The following is a 22,507-nucleotide window of genomic DNA, read 5'->3' as shown; positions in this document are numbered from 1 at the left end:
CATATTACACACATGCGCTGCTCCTTTGGAGCAAAAATAATGTTTGATGGCAGTACTGCACTGGACAACCATTACCACTTACCACATCCAGTAATAGCATACCATCTTAGGTAGGCAAGGTAGGCTTGACTGTGTTGCAGATGTCCATAGGTGTACAAATTTAATTTGTACCAAAATTGATGAATGATGCGGTACTCGACCCTGCACCTCTCGGGTTTCGTTCGAGACCTCTTACCAACTGAGTCAACTGTCCGAGTGACAAATCAACTGATTTTTTTTGTGTATCGTTCAACTCTCAAGTTGTGGTCCATGAATTTACGTTCAAATTAGGTTTGTATATTTAATACCAGAAGTGAGAGATATCACTTAAAAAAATAGGTGGTTAGTTTTTTTTCTTTCTATCAGGTGAGCCATCCCCTGTAATATAAAAATTAAAGTTTTACTGGTAATTTCTAGGTCTTTTCTAGAACCAGAGACTGCATAAAAAACCATAATTTACATACTAGGTATAACACAATTAATCTATAATCAATCTTGGTGTAGTAAGCTGGTTAGTATATTTTTAATATGGTTTACTTTAGATGTATCAAAACCTGCTAATATATTATATACATGCGACATTTTGTTTTCTTTGTGACACGTCAATTCACAAATTTAAAATGTTCACGAAATGACGACGAAAACATTTCGTAGAATTGTTTCATAATTGGTTTAGTCATAGTAAGCTAGATGGTATAATATTGACTGACGTCATTATTACTGCTTTTATATTATGCTGTCATCACTTAACATACCTGGACGTACCTAAATGATGTTGCTTTCAAGGACAAAGCCCATGTTAGTGACTTATTTGATTGTTGTTTTTATATCACGATTTATTTGAGCATACAACTATTTTGATTATTCATCTGTATTTATTATATTTTCGTAAAAAAACACTTTTGGAACACGGTTGGAGGAGGCCTTTGCCGATTGGCAAACAGATCCACAAAAAATAAAAATAATACAAATACTAGAATAAGTTATTTTGTTTCTAATGTTTTATGTTTGTTTTAGAGTATTGTTAGTTAAGGTCTGAATAAAGGCCATATTATTATTATTAAAAAAACACTTAAATGCTAAGTTGCAAATCGTTAATCTGCTTATGTTGAGCAAAATCGGCAATTTTTTTTAAAGGAAACTATAAGTTTAAAATTAAATTTAATTGAAAAAGGTTAGTAACTATTTTAGTGCTAATTATCTGACAAAGAGTTTCCGTTTCCGCTGTAAGAAAGCAAAGAAATAACGAGCAACAAATTAGCGCGCAGATAATTAATGTCTTTACTTTTAATTCGCTGAACAAATGAAATCGTTCATTGTAATTTTCCCCGCCTTCGAAAATTCCGAGTTAGTTAAAAATTTACATAATATACAGTGCATTATCATAACTATGCCCTTTTATCTTTAACAAGATCAACAGGAAAAACAATTACACATACAATAATTGTATATAGAAAGTAATCGTGTCTTAATCAGAAGCTGTGTTTTCAGGGTGTTTTGAGAGTTAAAAGGAAGATAATAAATTATGAAATTACGCTAAAGACAATAGAACTAAAACTGATAATATCAAATTGTTCATTTTGAAAAGCGATTCCTAACGTGGGTGCATTTTAGCGTAGGCACGAGACAAAGTCAACGGACTCAACACACCCGAGTAGTCGTATCGCATTTTCTCCCGAGTGATAGATATATATGCATTATACTACACCTCCGAGGAAAATAAAAACAAATAATAATTCAATAAATTGCAAATATTAGATATCAAACAAGAGGAAAATGATTGAAATATATACTTGTATTTTGACAGCTCTTTTAAAAAATACTTGTCGGTGGTTACATAGTTTGTATCATAGTCTTACAATATACTAGCGAATAGAGTGTATACAAACAAAGCGTGAGAGAGAGATGAGCATCTCTAACGGAGATACAACGAGATAGAAAGGTAAGATAGGAAAGCGAAGCGATTGTTACTGTAACCGACTTTTATTTACAAGTGGAAAAAAGTCAGCCATGTTTGGCATTAGCACTTTAGTAGATATTTTTTAACTTAAACTACTAGCTAACGCACACATTGACAAATCACACTTGGTCATTGTCGGGCTCTGTATATTCCCTCTCTCTCGTACTCTACCTCAGTATATTCTAAGTCTATGGTTTGTATACAGTACATTGTAATCAACCAGTGTCGCAGTCAGACTATTAAAAATAAACAAAGTCCAAATAGACAAAAACAAATGAAGAAAACCATATGATTTCCATACGACTTTGGCGCCCGTAGGTAATATGCGGATATTTGCATGTAATAGATATTTATTTTATATAAACCAAACATTACAATAATTTCTTACCTTAAGTCTTAATAACTTAAACTTAACAATTACATTTAAATCTTATTGAAATCCTACAGGGTCCCACAGCTTGAATACGATTTCAAAATCAGGCGCGCGATATATTTATCATACATAAACAACAAAATTCCTAATCTACTTAATTATTTTACTGTATTCTCAGGCATTTCTTCTGAACACTTTCGATATTATTAGAATGTACAGCAGCAAGGGGTCCAAATTATTGATCATTAGTTTTTTGAACAATTTCGCGTTTATTACTATGAAGCCAGGGTTCTTGCAAGCTTTGTTTATTATACTATTGTAATGATCGCGGAAACTAAGCCTGTCTTCAAACAGTGCACCAAGATCCTTGATAACAATAAAGGTTAATCGTTAATTTACAGTTACATATCAATGTAATCCAATAAAGTAAATGAACCATAAATCACTGATATCATTAATTTTATTGAATATATTTTAAAATTATCAGCATAGAAAAGATACGATGATGACAATTTTTCGACTAAGTCATTAATAAAAATTGCTAAGAAAAGGGCACCCAAGTGGGACCCTTGAGGTACACCGGAACTGATTATAGTTGGCTCTGAAGTTTATCCCTGGACGCCGAATAAATGACGCTCTTTTAGCCCAGTTGTCATATACGTACGAAGACACTTTCTGAGGTGTAGTTAAAAATAATTTATGTATAATACGGTGTGTTTATTTTGAAGCGATATTAAGTGCTCCGTATTTATAATTATTTGTTGTTCAACCTTTGCCATATATTTTTAATAGCCTCAATAGGCGATACAGGTGTCTGTGCATACAAGTCGGTCGCGTGGCGTTAGGAAAGCAAATTTTGATGGTAAGACGTTTGCTATGCATAAATTATTTTATGACGATGATAATATATGCGCGCAACGAAGGGTATAAACTAAAATATATCCATTTTTATGATGGACACCTCTTTTAATGGGGACCAGTCAAACGAGTTTGTAAGATTTAAGGATCCACGGTTATAAGTGCAAAAAAGTGTGACTCAGAACATCTTTTTGCGAATATAAATTTTGAGCGTCCGTCCGCGATGTTTGTTGTTCACGTTTAACTAATCGATACAGTTTAAGAATACCCGTAGTCTTTGCAGTTGAAATAAACTCGAACAGCGCTTAAAAGTACTGACATAGGCGAGATCATTAATGTAAAAAACAAAAATATACCATGTTTGTGGATTGTTGCTATCTTCGTGCTAATTGCATCATAAATTTGCATCGTGGCTAATTATTAAGGGCTGTTTTGTGATTTTTATTGATCTCATCTTTCATCAGAAACATTTGACCGCCTGCAACGTAGATTAGATCGAATCGGCGATTTAGCCTCTTCCCTTAATTGTCTGTCTTTTATCGCATCTATCACGATGAGTGTTTCGAAGCGCTGTTTAACTTGATTAGATTGACTGAACTACAGACTTTGCGGCATCCGAATGGGTGGCGATTCTTCACGGTGCCTTTTCAAAGAACTTTAGAATAAGTTTCCTTGTGCGCTGTTCACCTTCCTATAAAGCAGATAACGCTCTGTAAATTCTTCTGTTGTAACGTGGATCAAACTAAATCATAATAAAACTCCAAGGTGCGAAATTTCACAGTGAAATGTTTTCACATGACACTTAAATCAGTAAAGTTCGAAACTAGCGCTTTAAATGCTGTGTGTGGAGAGGATAGTGAACGCAGGGTGCGTTTTTCGTTTATTCTCTTGCGTAGAGGAAATTTTAGACTTGAAAAATGAACTCTTAAGAAGTCCAGCCACTAATGTAAATAATGATGAATTGATTGCGATAATAGAAGCCGATTTGCACCAAACTACCAAGGAATTAGCGCCATGCTTTGAAGATAGCTTACCCACAATCTTAACCTTTGTGCATCAATTCGATTTAATAAAAGAGGTTGAAGAACGGTTGTCCCATGTTCCCTGAACAAATACAGAGAGAAGCGTTGCAGCTTACCTCGTTGAACCGGCACACAAATAAAGGGGTTTCGGGATGAATTGTGTGAAGCGTGATGAAAAGTAGATCATAAACAATGATCCCAGGTGAACATCGCAATGGATGACTCCAGGTCAAACGCCGCAACATTGCCCTAAAAGGAAACTTACCGATACAAAAGAGGTGAAAATTGTTTTCATCGTGATGTAATTTAGTTGCTACAGTCTACAACTTCCCAGATCACGTCTATTTTACTGAACTTCGAACAATAAGGATGAAAATCTCGGTAAAACAGCCCCCCACTCGTCAAACGATCTACAGCATTATTGCTCTATGAATACGCAAGACCTCACACGGCTCGAGAACCAGAACCAGACCTACAGGTCTTCGACTTCGACCCTCGGACATCACCAACCGAACCAACTTCTGCGGTTTTGACAGTCTTTTACTACTGGTAAAAAATACAAATTGCCTTCACAAACAAGTCAGTCGTATATATATATATTTAATGCTATGTTTTGGCGTTGATAACTTGATACTAATGAGTGCTAGGTCATGTAACTAGTCGGTAGATAATTATAACTGTCATACACGGGTATGCTGCCACAGGATATATTAATTTAGAAGCTGTTGTTGCCTGTATCATAATATAAATACTCTTCTAAAAATAATTCAAGTCCAAAAGGTGTGTTTGCAGAGTTAGTCAACAAATAATTGTTGCTCTACGTTTCAGCCATGGCAATGTCGTTCTACAGAGTTTTTCAACGGCTAATTAGTATTGTTTCCTCATTAAAAAACATCTTCAGCTGTCTTATAAAATAAACGCAAGGTAAGATAAAGACAAAGTTTTAAATTTGGAATATGCTAATGCTTGCGTGATTCATTATGGAAATAATGTCAATACTCGAAACAAACATAAACTCGTCTCCATCTAGGCTCCGTAAAACTGCAAAATCTTTTAAAGCGGATTGTGTTATATTTTATAATAAACTCCCAAATGATATTAAAATATTGCCTATTAAAAATTGTTATGTATCGTAAAAAATAAAATAACATCTAAGGCCTATTATACTATGAAAGATTATTGGAATGATAAAGATAGTTGGAATCAATGTTTCTAAATTGTAATGAATATTGTTATACTCATTTAAATATTATTGTAACTTTTGTACTTCATTGACATCAGACTTGCACTAAATAAACTTATAAAGTTTTACAGTGAATAAATATTATTTTTAATTGAATTTGATATACTTATTTGAGTTGGGTCAAACGTGATGGTTTTGTTTGAAAGTTTCTGCATCTCCGCCCATGATAGAGACTTTATGATCTGAGTGGTATGAGGCTATCCATAATTTACGTTATATATTAACTAGGGTAAACAAAATGTGACATGACTTGGTGATGTCACATGTCACAAAATACAACAAGTGAACGAGACCAACAAGTTTTTTTTCCTAAATATAATTTTAACGCAAAATTACGTGATGATGACCCCAAAATGGTGCATTGCAGTGAGCAGCACTACATGGTTTTTTAAAATCAATTCGTGAACAGGACATAGCGTCATTCATTGGGATATAATACTGGGCGGCTGAAACAGTTGTCGTATCATCGTAATCACTTAGTTGGCTGATTTCAACATTTAGCCAAATCTAAACAACCACTTAACACACCTACTTACTACCTTCAAAAAGTGTCTCCAAAACTACAATTCTCTAGTTTTCAACTAAATGTACAACTGTGATGATAATAACGAAATTGTTACAAGAATATAAATTTATTCACATATAGGGTGATAATGGTAAGATGTGGTGGACACAGGAGCAATATTACTTGAAGGTCGAGTGAAACACTTTGAAACCTTCGCGGCGATCAGGAGTCTACCCAAGAACTACTCTATGAACGTTTGGTCCGTCACTCAGCTTTTAAATATTGCTTTTATAACTTGATAAACATTTGACAAATTTTGTTGCAGATGCTGCACAAACGCTATAGGCTTGAATAGAGCCGTTGCGTGTGCATTGACGAAATGCCCAATGTTCCTAGATCCATCACTGGCACCATGTCGGAATTACCACGAGGTCACCGGCGATATCATTTGCCCCAATATGGTGCGAGGCATCGATCATCTAAGAGATCCTCGCCTCAATAAGGTTGGTTATGAGATGATTGAGTACCATCGACAAAATTGATTCGTGAACCGCTAATTTTTAATAATTCTTTTAAAATCATAAAAACAGTGAGGTTTATTGTTGCACGAAAATGTATGTATGACAATAAGTGGACTGTCAGAGTCTCATAAATTGATAACAGTTAATTTAGGAAATGTATGTTCAAGTTAATTTCGACCTACTTGTTAATTATCACTGTAGGAAAATTACAATTACGGTTAAATTTTGTCGATAGTACTAACAGTCAAAATATTTTTTTTATTACCAATAAATGCAGAAGGTCAGTAAACAGTTGATAATAAATAATCTTATGAATACGAAATCTGTATCGCCTCATCAACCTCGGTGATTGTGATCTCGTATCGTTTTCTAAAATTTGGCAAGGGTTCAAGTGAATTAATGTTTTCACAGCTGCAACAATCTCATTAAGAAGTTCGCGATGTGTAGGTAGATTAATTATTATTGGAAAGGTAGCCTCAATGTGAAAATATATTATGTCTTGAAAACTTCAAAGGGTTATATCCCATCAAAATATATCGTATAATAATTCAAGTATCGCAATGTAATTCGTCGTTGTGGGATCGATTGTAGAACCTAGCCTGTTTATTTATTCAGTTCATACCTATTCAGTAACATTGTCGTAAATTGTTAATTTAAAATAGAAGAAAATGGAATAAGAAATATGTAGTGATTGGCTGCGATAAGAATTCCTTACAAATATGACGTTACATACTTTGTCAAGTTGAACTTTTACGATCGAAAAATCGTTCGGCACACCGCACTATAGGAATTGCTTTCATTTTGGCTTAGTCTCGTTTCGATACTTCATAATATGTTGATAAACATTTTATTTCTTTACACTAAAGTAGCACCTATAACAATGTACATTTAGCGTGGTTCACCGATTCAACTTTGTTCACCAAGCGAAAGAAGAAGTTTCTCTGCAAATCTATTATTAAAACAATTTATAAATACAGTCTGTATTTAGAAACCGTTTTAACATTTACACTTACGCAATGCGTAACGATAGATTGCTAGTAATGAGCAATCAACAAAGTGTATTGTATTATTGCTTTGTTCTAAATCGAAAAGGTAATTTAAAGCAAAGAAAAACTCAATGTTTCATTTTCCTGAAGTATGGTTTAACAATACCGCTGTAAGAATAATTAGCACCGATCATAAACTATCGTCTAAAATAGCTTATTCACACAAGAAGCAAAAAGAAAAATCGTTACACGTCTCCTTATTATTTACTACTGAAAGAGTCGAGAATCACAGATTTTAGTTACGTAATAAGTAATAATTTTATGTAATGTTTTTACAGTTTTGTGGGTAGTCATAAATAAAAATAAGACAATATAGAACATATAAGACGTATTTTCGTAAATATTAAAAATTTGCTTATCTATTTCTTATTTAACTGTCGACATAATTCGTGGCATTCAATTTTAGAATCAGTTCTTAAGGTGAAATTATTTCAGGGTCTTGCGTTTACGCTAGAGGAGCGTCAAGCCCTCGGCATTCATGGTCTTTTGGCGGCCAAGTTCAAAACCCAAGAAGAGCAGTTGGATATCTGCAGAATAGCCGTAGATAGATACGAGGACCATCTGAACAAATACCTCTACCTCGTCGAGTTACAGGTGACTAGCCATCGCGAAGGTACCACTTATTTGATGAACTTACTTTTATTCTGTTCCAACTATGTATTGCACTCTTACGTCATACTGGTGCATGAATTGTTGTATCTCTGTCATCAATTTATTATTCTGCGAATATTTTTTTCAACATTTCAAATCTTAATATAAAAATTTGTGATAGTTTAGTTAAAATTTAGACAATTTCATAGTATCGTATTCGACCATTTCATAGTACAATATTATAATAGAGTACGGATCTCCTGGTGGCAACTGATATTTGCCTTCTATCCTAACATATCATAAGATTATGATAGTTATGCCCACTTTTCAAACAGTATATTTTATTTTGCTTTTTTTTATTAAACTAGCGAGCCTGTTTTTTACATAAAAAATTAACATTCAATCATGTCTTTACAATTTAACTTAATATATAAAGTATTTGGAATCGCCAATTTTTATTGTGGCCATAGAGTTATAATATAGTACAAACTAGCGGATAGGCGAACAAAGTGAAGAGGCAAGACCATCTCCAATCTCCAAAGGAGATATAACAACATAGAAAACGAAAGCGTATCTGGTGTGACTGTAACTGATTTTGACTAGCAAGTCGTATAGTGTCCGTCATGCTTGGAATTACCTCCTAAGTATTTTGAAGATTAACCGCCGTACTCATAGTCGCTTAAGGAAGACTTAAATAGCTAGTTCGTATAGCATTAAAAATATTCACTCTTATAGTCACCTAAGGATTCCTTGATAGGCCTAAGGAATATTTACTTTAAGTATCGTCGAACCTATACCTAAAAGGTTTAGGAATGGATGGAGGATGTGTCGAAGATACTTTTTAACAGCTACGTGCGTAGTCTTTTAGAGTATTGCAGTCCGGTGTGGAACCCTTCTTACAAAGTTCATATTAAGAGGTTAGAGCAGGTGCAGTCGAAATTCTTATATCATCTCTCATATTCAAGTAATCTTTGTCGTCGATTAGACTGCTACGAATCTAGACTTGTGCATTTTGGCATGACGTCTCTTGTACAGCGTAGGAAAGTGTCAGACATTGTCTTTTTACACAAACTGATTCATGGCCACATAGACAGTCCTCTTTTATTGAGTAAAATTACCTTGGCTGTCCCACGGCACTGCAGCCGTATTATTAATAGGAAAACGTTCAGTCTACCCTCAACACGCACAAATTATGGTCAACATTCTAGTTTATATCGCATTTGTTCTCTGTATAATGAAGTCTGTCAGAAGGTAGACATATTCAATCCGTCAGTCCCTAGGTTCAGAAGACTTCTGCTAGAAAAAGCGGATTATTGGCTTGGGGACTGTGGGGTTGAATTGTGTTCATCTAGCTTAAGTTTATGTTTTTAGTTTTATATAAAATCTAGAACACATTTAAAAGCATGCTGTGTTCACTTCCAGAAGGAGGCACTCGCCCCAACATGTTAACATATTTTTCTGTTTTATACAACATTAAGAGTGTATCCCGTTTAGTGAACCTAATAAAAATAAAAAAAAGGAATCATTTTGACTTGTAAATATTGAGATTAACATGTATACGTATGAACACGGCGGTAAATTAGCTAACGCATACATTGACAAACCAAAATTTAACTCTATGATTGTAACTGTATATCTCTTCATTATATTATACCCTCATAGATATGAATGTATGAGGGTTTAATATTATGAATACAGTAATAGCCCTATATTAAGGTTATTTTCACCTGAATGAGCAAAAATTTTTGTGGAGCCTTTTTTTATGACGAATGAAGCTGATGGTAATTGATACGTCCTGCCCATTACAGTGTTTGATGTGTCTGTGCCGCTCAGGAGTGTTGAAAAACCCAAAAATTCTAATCGTCACCACAATTGCGCTCGTCATCTTGAGACGAAAGATGTTAAGTTTCTAGCCGGCATCCTGTGCAAAGGAGCCTCCCTGGTAAATGTCTAATGAACATCCTTTTCGTAATATGTCATTCCTTCCACTTCATATATTTACAGGACAGAAATGAGAAGTTGTTCTTCCGTCTTCTCTCTGAGAATATTGAGAAGTATTTGCCAATAGTATATACGCCGACGGTCGGTCTTGCTTGCCAAAGATTCGGTCTTATCTATAGGAGACCTAGAGGACTCTTTATCACCATCAACGACAAGGGACATGTATTTAATATTCTAAAGAATTGGTGAGTATAATTTTTTGTTTTGATGTATTAGGTTAAATTTGTTTTGTAAATGGCCTAATTTTGCGCTTTTTGTTAAGAATCTTCTTTAGCTAACAAAGTGCCGTCTTATCGAAAATTCAAAGAATAAATCTTCGTCTAAATAACTCTACTTTCAGTTACTTCGTGTTTTGTGCCACGAATGTGTTTCTTTCTATTTTGTGATGCAGATTAACAAAGTGGGTAATATTTAAATGTGACAGGTTCGATCATTATGCGTTTCGTAGAGACGTCGGTCGTTGTCTATACCTTTATGAGTCTATCGCAACTACTTTTGGTAAAGAAACATGAGTCTTTAAAGGATCCTTAAAAATAATAAACTACAGACGAAAGGTTGACTAACATATAATTAATCGTCCGTAAATTTTCGTCACTAAACTAATAAGAATTCTGATGAAAAATCCAATTGAAAACGTGTTTATATTCTGACATAAAAAATAATAAACATACTTATTGAAATAAGTAATATGTTATTCATTTAATAATTTTAAACAATTGGTGTTGTTTCATACCCCCAGAACCTGTTGTGTCATTTATATAAAAAGGCTAAACTGGAGAGGTTTTTTCTTTTATACGAACCCATAATAAAATATAAATAAAACAAAAAATATCTCAAGCATTCGAGTTCCCCTTAAATGGGCGGGAAATGTAGTGTACATATTTATCTCTGGTGAGTGGTTTCATTTTTTCTTCAACGAATTGCAAAGGCACACCCATACAGCCAGTGCGGGAAATGCGAAAATTACCAAATATACCTAGCAGCACATTAGCAAATTATATTAACAAGTTTTTAGGGTTCCGTAGCCAATTGGCATAAAACGGAACCCTTATAGATGCGGCATGTCTGTCTATCCGTGTATCTCACAGCCACTTTATCCCAAACTAAAGGAACTATACTGTTGAAACTTGGTAAGTAGATGTATTCCGTGAATCTCATTAACATTTTACGTAGATGTTTAATGCACTCCAAAAAATATATAATTTTGGAGGCTCTTCCATGTTAATAGGTAACGATGACAATACTTAATTGTAATCGTTACCTATTAACAATCAGAAGAGTGCGGCTCGCAGCGCCTATGTTAAATATGAAATTGTTTTTTCCTTAAAAGGATATATTTTTAGGCCTGAACCAGATGTGAGAGCTATTGTGTTCACTGATGGCGAACGTATCCTTGGTCTGGGTGATCTGGGCGCTTATGGAATGGGAATTCCCGTCGGAAAGCTATCGTTATACACGGCACTCGCAGGCATCAAACCCCACCAATGTTTGCCGATTACATTGGACGTCGGCACCGACAACCAGGTAGGTAATGTGTTTCGTATGCCTTAATGGCTAATTTCTTTGGTTCAAACTCAATGTAATTTATATTGTAACGTACGTATTCTTCAGAGTTCGGATAGCACTAGTAAATTGTAATAATAATTTATTACAAGTTCCGGTTGTCAGTAAAACAATTCTTACTAGGTATCAGAAACTCGTACTACACTAATAATGATCACCAACATCATATTCGTATCGCTTGTTAAATCGCACTGAATGTTGATGACACGAATGAATTCATTAAAGTACGCCTTGCTTACTCTTAAGGATTTTTCTCGAATGATGCCATACAGTGGCTTAAACATAATGAGCAAGGAAAGTAAATAAAAATATGTACCGGAAAATTATCATACTCAACCCTAGTGTGAGAGACAAAAAAAGGAGACGGATTTCATACATTACTGGGCCAAGATGTAAAAGGATGAAATAAGTGTCAATAATAGCTTATAAATTAAAAAAACATCACTGAGAATTTGAGGATTTTTGGCAATCTGAAAGCAGAGTTATAGGAGGTTTTGTAAAATTGAGGTTATGCAATATATGGGCAACAATCTATATTAAAACAGCTGATTTTTGAGATGCGATTGTTTTTTTGCCGTACGATGATGATCGTACAAGTTTAGCAATATCAGAAGTCAAATAGAAAGAAGGAAAATATCAATAAAACAACGGGAAACACTCAAATGACAAATGGCGTAGGTACGCACAAACGATACAACGAAATGATGATTGACAATTGACATTCTAGACAATTCTCAGCACAGATTATAAATACAGAACGAGATTCAGAATCGACTTTTTCTTCGATTGATTTCTTTGTAATATTAAGTTGATATTTAATTTTGTAAGTAAAGACGTTATGTTCATTATAATGTATTTTTTTAGGTACTGTTATTGAATCAATCATCTGGTTTAAGTGGTTTTGGGTTGAATTGTATTAACTCATTCACATAATAAGATTATAGCAATCGATATCCCATTTTAATCGTGAATTTTAAGATAGCGAGAACTTAATTTTAGGATTTCACGTTTTCTAGATTGTGAGTTAGCCTAATTTTCTATATTTTGAAATAGAAAAATATGAAAATTTTCATAACCCATATCTCAACTTATTACATTTTGGCCCAGAAATCCCCGTCTCCTTTGATGTGACCTTCATAGCAACATGAGCTACATTGGTTTTAACTATAATATATAACAATGTTGTAAAATTATTTTACTTAATATATGGTTCCGATGTACTGGTTTCCACATCTTTTATTGTTGGTACTCTTGTGAAAAATTTGAAGTAGCGGAAAGGCGCAGCCCCTTTTCACGACTTGCCAGATCTTATGACGCTCAAGTTGAACTTTACTATATCGTTCTATATGTAAGTGCAGTCAATCAACTCTCATCCATCCTACAGCCTATCGATTGAAGTGGTCAATCCATCTCAATTCATTCATTGAATTAAATTCTTATATCATAATTATTACTTTGGGGAATATCGATCATTAATATCTTATTGATCGATAATAAAGACTTTTCTAAAACTTATAATTTAATTTGATGTACAGTGCGTTTTAAATTGAGATACAAAGTCTACTAAACTACTATACTTTATTATTTTGAATGAGCCAGCTTTAATGCTTTGTACGTTATATCATTAGAAATACTATAAAGTTATCGTATTTACCGCTAGGTGTGATGCTTTATAGCGTAATGACCCTCCTTTTACGTCGTATTTGCAAACACCGCAAGAGGACAAATAGATCGATACCATCCAACTTTAAGATATTTGTACTTGACTATAGCTATTTTATAGAGTGTATTCGGTATGCTGATAATATTGATCACAACATGAGATTTTATATTAAATGCCTTATAGATTGTTGAGAGGGTGGTTAAGTCTCTTACCACAATGTTCCATAACCATGACTGTTCCTTACAGTAAGAATCAACACCGGGTCATAAAGCCTGATCCACACAATTGTTGTTATACTTAATCAGAGCTCTACTACTGGCCGTAGTGACATCTAAACATTATGAACAGGTATACAGAGCATGGCAAGCTCTATCTATAGAGTCCCTAATACTATCCTAAGCAAATAATTTTCACATGCATGTTATCAATTGAAGATAACTAACCTCAACAATTAAAGGATAAGGCCAGTGGTAAGACAAGTTTGTATTAAGTCATTTAGACTGAGCTTCAAATTTTTTAATACTATTATACCAATTTATAAACTCAGGTTAACTACAGTTAATAAATGTTGATGTTGAAAAAAAAAGATCTTTGTAATAAATATTTCTGGCAAGACAATATGTATTAATATTTTGTATCGATTAAACCGTTGAACATTATTACGTTCTAAATCAATTAAAATTGAAATTAAATCCTATCCGTTATGGTACAAAGTCTATGTTCACTTGTCACTGTTGCATCGAAATACAGTCTAGATCCAAGGACAATCGATGAGGAAAATCTGTTTCACTGACATCGCATTGTTTGAAAGAAAAAACCATTCAGATACTGAATGTTATTTTTATCTGTACGAGTACAATCGCAATGTTTGTTTTTTGATCGTTATCATTAAGTAAATAAAATTTGAATTCTGTACAAGCTGTATTGGTGGTATATTTAGTTTGATTAATCTATATAAAGTGCAAATTTTCACTGACAGATCACCACTATAATCCTCGATTTCCGTTTAAACTACCAACTAACCACTAATAATAATAATATTGACACACATTTACAAAAATTATCTTGCCCCAAACTAGGCAAAGCCTGTACTATGGGTACAAGACAAAGATATATTTAATACAATATACTTACTTAACATCGATGACTCGGAAACAAACATCCATATTCATCATATAAATGATTGCACCTACCGGGATACGAACCCGGGAACCTCTAGCTTAGTAGTCAGGGTCACTAACCATTCAGCTATATGGGTCGTCAAAACTAAGCATTGTGAATTAATAATAAACTCTCAATCAGAATTATTTTCAATGTGTTCTGCGACTTTTATGTAACTCTAAACTACGCTTATCGCTGATAATAAAAGACTTTTTAAAGGATTACAACGCGTGTAATTGTAACTATGTTTTTACATAAGATTTTGCGTAAAGCTCGCGTTAATCAAACAAAATACTATGTTATCCGTGTATCAGCTCGCTAAATAAGGACACAGATATTTACACCAATCGCAATTGAAACTTAAAAATATATTCACTTACTTATTTGTATCTATGTCAATTCACTCAATGTGTTTAAAAGGAATATACTTCTTGTTCGCATCAGTATATCCCCCGGCCCCTCGATAGATGATATTATACTAGATGGATGTCACTGTAGATTCATAACAAAATACTGTAACTTAATATTAAGATGTAACTTAATTTTTATGACAGTGTCATCGCGAATTTTTTGGGCTACTAGAATGCTTTATTTAAAATCTCGAAGTGAAATATGTTAATTTAATAGACAGAAATTTTAATAAATTTTATACACAGGATTTACTGGAGGATCCACTTTATATCGGTCTCCGTCAGAAGCGCGTCAGAGGTCAGGAATACGACGAGTTCATAGACGAGTTCATGGAGGCTTGTGTGCGGAGATACGGCCAGAATACGCTGTTACAAGTAAGTTACTATAAAGTATTTATTTTTTTTTCAATCCACCAGCGATAATTATATTAATTCAAGCAACAATACAACATATAAAAGTTAATACTAAATGCGTTATCTTTTAAGGCAGATACAGCTTGCAATTATTATGAAGCTTACAAATATGGTATAATCAAATGAGGTCACAGTTCGCTATATTGAAATCAGTTAAATATATTTTGTTAATATTACAAATTATTTAATTTTTCACTTAATAAATTTTTACTACGGAATGTTTTTAGTCAGTCCCCAAAAAGGGTCCAGATGTTTGCAACTATCGTTTAGTATTTTAGACATCCTGGAAATTGATGAGTTATTGCTGAGTACAGTTTTTCGAAAAGGTCTTCGAAGAAGTGTTATTGTTTTGCGGGGATAACATTAAATTTAATCTTGGATCCTAAATCTGGATTATCATATCAAGTATAGGCGAACCAGCGTTAAGCTTTTCTGCACGTATTTTTGTGGCGTTGCCAATCATTAGGCCCTGCTTGAATTATAGCAACGCCCTTATGAGCACTCGGCAGCTATAAATGCCCGTATTCAATAAGGCGTTGCAATACGAAATCCTTCATCATGTTTCATCACTTTTATACACAGTTATGAAGACAGTGACAAAACACACCTCATCATTAATTACGTATTTTGACGCCTCCTTGAATACGGGCCTGAGTAGCAGTAGCATTTGTTAAAGCGCGTGTTTAACACTACGGTAATACAGAGTATGAGAGATTTAATCTTTAAATTTTAATGGATTTGTATTGCATGGTTTACAACGGAGTAGCTTCGGGTTCGCCTCTCTATTTTTTATTTTATTTTATTTGGGTAGCTTACAGCAACATTTACAATATAAACAATAGTAAACATAATTCTAAAAGCCAATTACAAGCTTCCACATATAGAAAGAAATTTGCTTAGTCTAACTATAACTATAGATTTAGAATAGAAACACTTATATAAAGATACACTTATGATATATTTTTTGACTTCATAAAATCATTTACGAACGCACCTTTTATGCTTTTTATACTACAATCTAAAAAGATCAAATCGGCTATCACAATTATACATATTGAACAGTTTGGTGACGCGTGGTATGTAACTGTTTATTCTATATTGAGAATAACTGGTAGGTACGTAAAGTAAATCATGCTTTCTTAATGTTCGATTTGGAGTTTTTGGAGGATTTGGAGGAGGAGGACAATCCACCACACTTTGGGCTATTTTTACAAGAAACCTAATATCAGTCGAGTCTCTTCTAAGCTGGAGTGGTAACAGATGAAATTTCTGACAGCGCTGAGGGTATTCATCTCTAGGCACTCTAAATTGATAGCAGAGAAAACGAGTGAATTTCTTCTGAATCTTTTCTATATTCTTAATGTATGTGGCATAACAAGGGTTCCATATTTCAGACGCGTATTCTAAGTGAGTTCGCAAATAAGCACAGTAAAGAACTTTCAACGTTTTCATCTGCTTGAAGTCTTGAGATGACCGGGCAACAAATCCTAATGCTTTGAATGCTTTCTCAGTTATATCATTAATATGTTCACTAAATGTTAAGTTGGTGTCAAAGGTAACACCTAAATCTCTGATCGTATTAACACGAGATAAAGCTTTTAATCTCATAGTGAAACTGTTTGCGAGTAAAAGTTAATACAAAGTATTTCGCAACATTAAGGTCCAATCTATTGAGAGCACAATACTGGTCAAGTCTCAAAAGATCTTCTTGCAGTTGAAAAGCATCGCTAGTGGAACCAATAGATTAAGACCTTCATATCGTCAGCAAAAAGTAAATTATAATAAAGTCGTAAGCGTGCTGTGTCACCGTGTCCATGGTAGAGATGAATTTTGATGTAATGACAATAAGGAACGAGACGAGCAGGACGTTCACCTGATGGTAATTGATACGCCCTGACCATTACAATGCAGTGCCGCTCAGGATTCTTATAAACCCAATAATTCTCAGCGGCATTATAATTGCGCTCGTTACATTGAGACATAAGATGTTACGTTTCATTTGCCAAGTTATTTCGCTAGGCACAGTGCCGTTCAGACCGAGAAACAATAATTCTTACACATTACTGCTTCATGGCAGAAAAAACCGCCTTTGTGGTAACCATAATCTAACCGGCATCCTGTGCAATGGAGCCTCCTACTGGTAAATAATAAATATAATAAATACCCTTAGTCACCTCTTACGACACCTTTGGGCTTGGGACTTCCCTATTCTTTTTATACTCCGCGGAAGCACAGAGCAAGACTCTTACACTGTAACATGAGTTGTGGTCAGCTGCTGTCAACTTAGTCTATGTTAAGCATTTGTAGTAATAACAAGCATTTGACTGGTGGGTTTATTTTAAAATATGTCAATTAAATCACATTAAGATTTGAGATACCGTTCTTAAAAATTCTTAAATCACAAGTAAAAGTCAAGGAGTAAACTTTGTCACCCGTACATAAAATATTTAAAAATGCATAATTTAATTATGTAATATTGTTGTTTTAACTGGTCACGCCTTGTCGGGCGATGACATCTGTCAACTTTTTTATAAACATTGATTGTCAAAGTCTTTGTCTCCAGGCCACAAGATTAGTTTTCAGACTGTCTGCTTGTTGATTCGTTCGTGGACGCTAATCTCAGAACACACTAATATCTTATAATGGCTCTCGGTACTGTATAACGCTTGGTTCATTCCTAATTGACATAATGTGTAGAAATATATGCACGCACAGTCATTAATACATATTATAACTATACATTATAGCATTTTATAATTTTCGACTTCACTTCATATTTATAGTTTCTAACTACGTCCCTGATGAGAAAGGTCTTGATCGCACAGAGGGCAATGGAGAGGGCTTTGTTTGAATTTTCCCTGCGACATCGAATCAGAAATGAGGAGATAGCCCAAATGATTGCGAAACTGAAGTGGCAGTGGGTCAGTGATGTCCTCGAATGGCGACCACGTGCCGGAAGACGCAATGTTAGTAGTCCCCACCACAAGAAGGACTGACGATCTGGTCAAGATCTGCGGAATAGCGCTGGATAAGGGCAGCGTAGGACTTTGTGGATATCCTTGGGGGAGGCCTTCGTCCAGGATTCGACGTCTTACTGCTGATGATGTGATGCGTGTATTGTGTTCTCTTAGGGCTCTCACGTACAAGCGCTAAGTCGCCTAGATGGTTCGTTTAGACCGGCAACAAAATTGTACATGGTTAAAGTAGCGTGTACTAAATCTTTCAATCGTCCACGTTTCACTCATCCGTTATTACGGTACTCCAGTCCAGAAGTCCAGTGAAACGCCTATTACGCAAAGACACGATGACGGCCGCAAGAAATTATAAAGCAAATTAAAATCTAAACGTGGCCTGTTAATTGCTAGTGTGTTTGTGTGTATAATCCCTTAATGGAATCAAAAGTTTTTATAGTAAACTTTATACTTGACTGATTTTTATGATATCATCGCCGTCAGATTGTAGAAAGCAAAATGTTTTCAACGTTTCATAATTCTCAAGGGCATGTTGAGGCAAGGCAAATTAACCGCTACCAAGGACAGTGGCGCTGGTATCTTGGATACTTGTAACGATGCCGTATTATACCGAGGTATGGACATGATATTGATCTACATTACACCGAAGCGAAAACGCTTTCTTATGCGTTATTATAATCAATGATGAAGCATTTCTTTTCCCGCTGAAAATACTGACGGTAATTTCCTCTCAATGCTACTGCAGTATCTTGCGCTCATGTTGACACGGGTATTAAAATACTTTATGAATTGAGGTTAATGCCATTTTGCACTGTTTAATAATACATTCATATGTTATATTTATTTTCAAGTGTCGCTTTTCTCGGTAGCGACGCACCACGCGAGTAAACATTTCATCTGATATTGTAAAAAACGGGACTTCCTAAATGCTACATTATATATTAATGTTGACTAGTCCTCATATGCATGTATAAATACCTATAAATGTTTTTTTATAAATAATATATTTAATATTATGGGTTTTTACCTATAATATAATGTTATTAACTGGATACTTCATTAAGATATTCCCGTTTTGTACTGCTCCAAAATTTCTTTTGTTAGTTAGTATCTATTTATTTGATCGAAATACTTCGAAAAATAAATAAACAAATACTTACCCTCGTCATCAATACATTTCTGCCATCTCAAGGGATGGTCATAAGTGCCTTTGTGATACAACTTTCTGGACTGGACTCAATCTGGCTCAAATCTCAGAAAAAATGCTAGTCGGTTGGGACAAGTTCTGGTAGGATGTCGGAGGTATTGTTAATATAGGATCTGTGAGTTTAAAAGTATTTTTCGAGCCGTGTGAGGTCCTGCGTTAACATAATAATTGTGAAGAACGGATGACGAGTAGGGACTGTCCTACTGCGAGTTTTGAAATAATTGTTCTAAATTCAGTACAAAAGAAGCTGTTGTGTCTTACACCATGACCACCATACAGTTATCGTCACTTTAACAAAGGTAAGCTTTAGGACATTGCTGCCACCTTTAACCTGAGTCAGCTTTGCGATTAAAGTTTAAAATCCACATTTCTTAATTATTTCGATTACTTATTTTAGAACAACTATTAGCCTGTACAACAGCACTATTTTAGAAGTTGATATATTTCATCTTTCAATTGGTAAATTTAAGATATATGTAAGAAAAATACTGTCCTCTTTATAGATAATGGTCAAAATTGTGATAACTATATTATGTTGCGTCTACACTTGAAAAATTTCTTATGTTTAACCTGTACGGGACTCATTGTCACTGGGATATTAATTTTACCTATATCATGTATATCATTTGTTAAAGACTGTATGTTCCCTGAAAATAAATAAATAATTTATTTCTAAGCCGGTGCCAAGGGTCTATGTAAGTAGGTCAGTTCATGTCAGTAATCATGGGACACCCATTTTCAAGGTTTCTTATGTTACCGATTTGATGCAAATGGATCAATATAATGCTGATATCAAACCATGCCCCTTATTCCTTGGTCCTTCTATTCAAGCCCTTCCTCCTCCTTCTATTCAAGTCTTAAGTTTCCGCGATCCATATCGTTGCGCGTGGTTGCTAGCTACTTGATGAAACAATACAATGTTATTTTACAGTTACCAAAACAACTGGTTTATTGGTTACCAATACTGAACACAAAACAACGTTCAAATATTATCCCACGAAAAACATAACATTCATACATAAACTCACGCCTTGTTCCCGTCGGGGTAGGCAGAGACAATAGAATGTCATTTGCTTCTATCCTTACAAACGTCACGCGCTTCCTCTCCATTCACTACTCTTATCATACATGCTCGCCGGTTCCGGGTGCTTCGGACCTCTCCTTTTCTCAAAACGTCCCCAATTTGGTCGACGAATGTTCTACGAGGTCTCCCGCGGCCGACTTGCCCACACACACTTGCCTTATATATTTGATGCGTCATTCTTTCTTCACTCATTCGCTTCACGTGTCCAAACCATTTCAGCATAAGAACAAGAACAAAGTATTAATAATTTACAACCGATACATAGTATTTTTATATAGTGTTATTGTGAAAAGATTAATATGTTTTAATTAAGTTACTATGCAGAACAAAAAAAAGCCTGCATATTTATGATGACTTAACTATTCTACATACCCAACTTTTTTATGGAGTTCTAGTGTTGTATATCACGTGGGGGCGACGATCTGTCCGACGTAATTTCTATCACTATTTATATTACTGTAATGCTATAAAGAATATTTCAGTTTGATCAAATCAAAATCAGTTTATTTACGTAGGTCACGGAAATGACATTTATGAATGTCAAAAAAAAATCTTTTTGAATCTACCGCTACTTCGTAAAGGGTTGAGCTAATGAGAAAATGTAGCAAAAACCTCAATGCCACTGTTTTATATCAAGATTTACATTTATATCGATTTACAAATTATTTCAATTACAATATAATATGTATAATGTAAAATGATGACCTTAACATTGTGTTACGATAAAGTAAATTTAACAATAATGCATTTATATATACATATGGTATATATATATACATAATGGTTTTTCTCGTTATTGAAAGTCTGATACAATGGTTTTGGAACGTTTCACAACCTCCTCTAAGACTGACAGAGCTGAAATTTCTCTGTTGTTGCAATAGAGCAATTTGTTTGCCCGGAACGCGATAGTAATATGTAATTATAAATTTTACCCGTTTATATTTCTTGCAAACATCAATTTTTTTATCATTTACTTAATTTTTTAAACTGCTTTTATACATTTTTTTTTATGTTTATTTTTAGTAACCTGAGTTTTGCTTAGTAATACACTTAATCGAGTGTTATGTAATAAAATCGTGATTCTCAGCAATCATTGACGCAATTCCAGCAGTTTATCTTATCATTTTGCGCTATTGCAATCTCAATGTGTGGCCTTATTGATGATAAGCGATAAGCCGCTTGTTTTGTTTTTATTTACAATTGTGTGAAACAACTGCTTTTTTTGACAACCTGTATAGCCGAGTGGTTAGCGATCCTACCTACTAAGCTAGAGGTCCCGGGTTCGAATCCCGGTAGGTGCAAACATTTATATGATGAATACAGATGTTTGTTTAGGAGTCATGGATGTTTAAATGTATTTATGTATGTTTATATGAATACTAGCTGACCCGACAGATGTTGTTCTGTTCATAATAAAAAAAACTCTTGCGGATGGAATTTTGGAAAATCCGTTCTTAGCTGACCTCTACTCGGTGAAAAGGATATTCCTACCAAATTTCAAGTCTTTAGCTCTAGTGGTTCCAGAGATATCGTGATGAGTGACTATATACGTGGAAATCTCTTATATATATATATAGATTGAACTTCGGAAATGGATTGTCTTGATTCATACCACAAACTTTCAAGGATTGTTCTTAAGATTTGAATGGTCAGGGCGAATGCGAGACAGATCGGAAAGTAAAGATTTGCGGGCTAACTCGTCATGCAAAATGTTCATTAAGTAGTTGCTGCAGATCTGAAGAATTGCTATTATCATTGCTGCATTGATCTCTTCACATCGATCAAGTTATTTGTCCATGTTGCCCATGAAGTATAATTGTAAAAATGTATACTGAATAGAGCTGATGATTAATATTTTTTCGTAATTTTTTTGA

At 34.4% G+C, this 22,507-nt stretch overlaps 1 protein-coding gene across 2 annotated transcripts in view; it reads left to right on the top strand.

Moving 5' to 3' along the window:
• Positions 1-22,507, top strand: part of LOC126965631 (NADP-dependent malic enzyme) — a 282,485-nt gene that overhangs the window by 2,732 nt on the left and 257,246 nt on the right. For both annotated transcript variants that reach the window (XR_007729572.1, XM_050809302.1), the window contains exons 2-6: positions 6,326-6,503; positions 8,003-8,161; positions 10,163-10,344; positions 11,503-11,683; positions 15,203-15,331. Coding sequence is in view for 1 of the 2 variants with exons in the window: in XM_050809302.1 (XP_050665259.1) it covers positions 6,326-6,503; positions 8,003-8,161; positions 10,163-10,344; positions 11,503-11,683; positions 15,203-15,331 (829 nt within the window). In the remaining variant the exon portion in view is untranslated. The remainder of the gene's footprint in view (positions 1-6,325; positions 6,504-8,002; positions 8,162-10,162; positions 10,345-11,502; positions 11,684-15,202; positions 15,332-22,507) is intronic.

Source organism: Leptidea sinapis, chromosome 8, assembly GCF_905404315.1.
Source record: "Leptidea sinapis chromosome 8, ilLepSina1.1, whole genome shotgun sequence".
Taxonomy (NCBI): domain Eukaryota; kingdom Metazoa; phylum Arthropoda; class Insecta; order Lepidoptera; family Pieridae; genus Leptidea; species Leptidea sinapis.
Note: the sequence above shows the minus strand (reverse complement) of the source record. Positions and strands in the feature narration are given on the sequence as shown.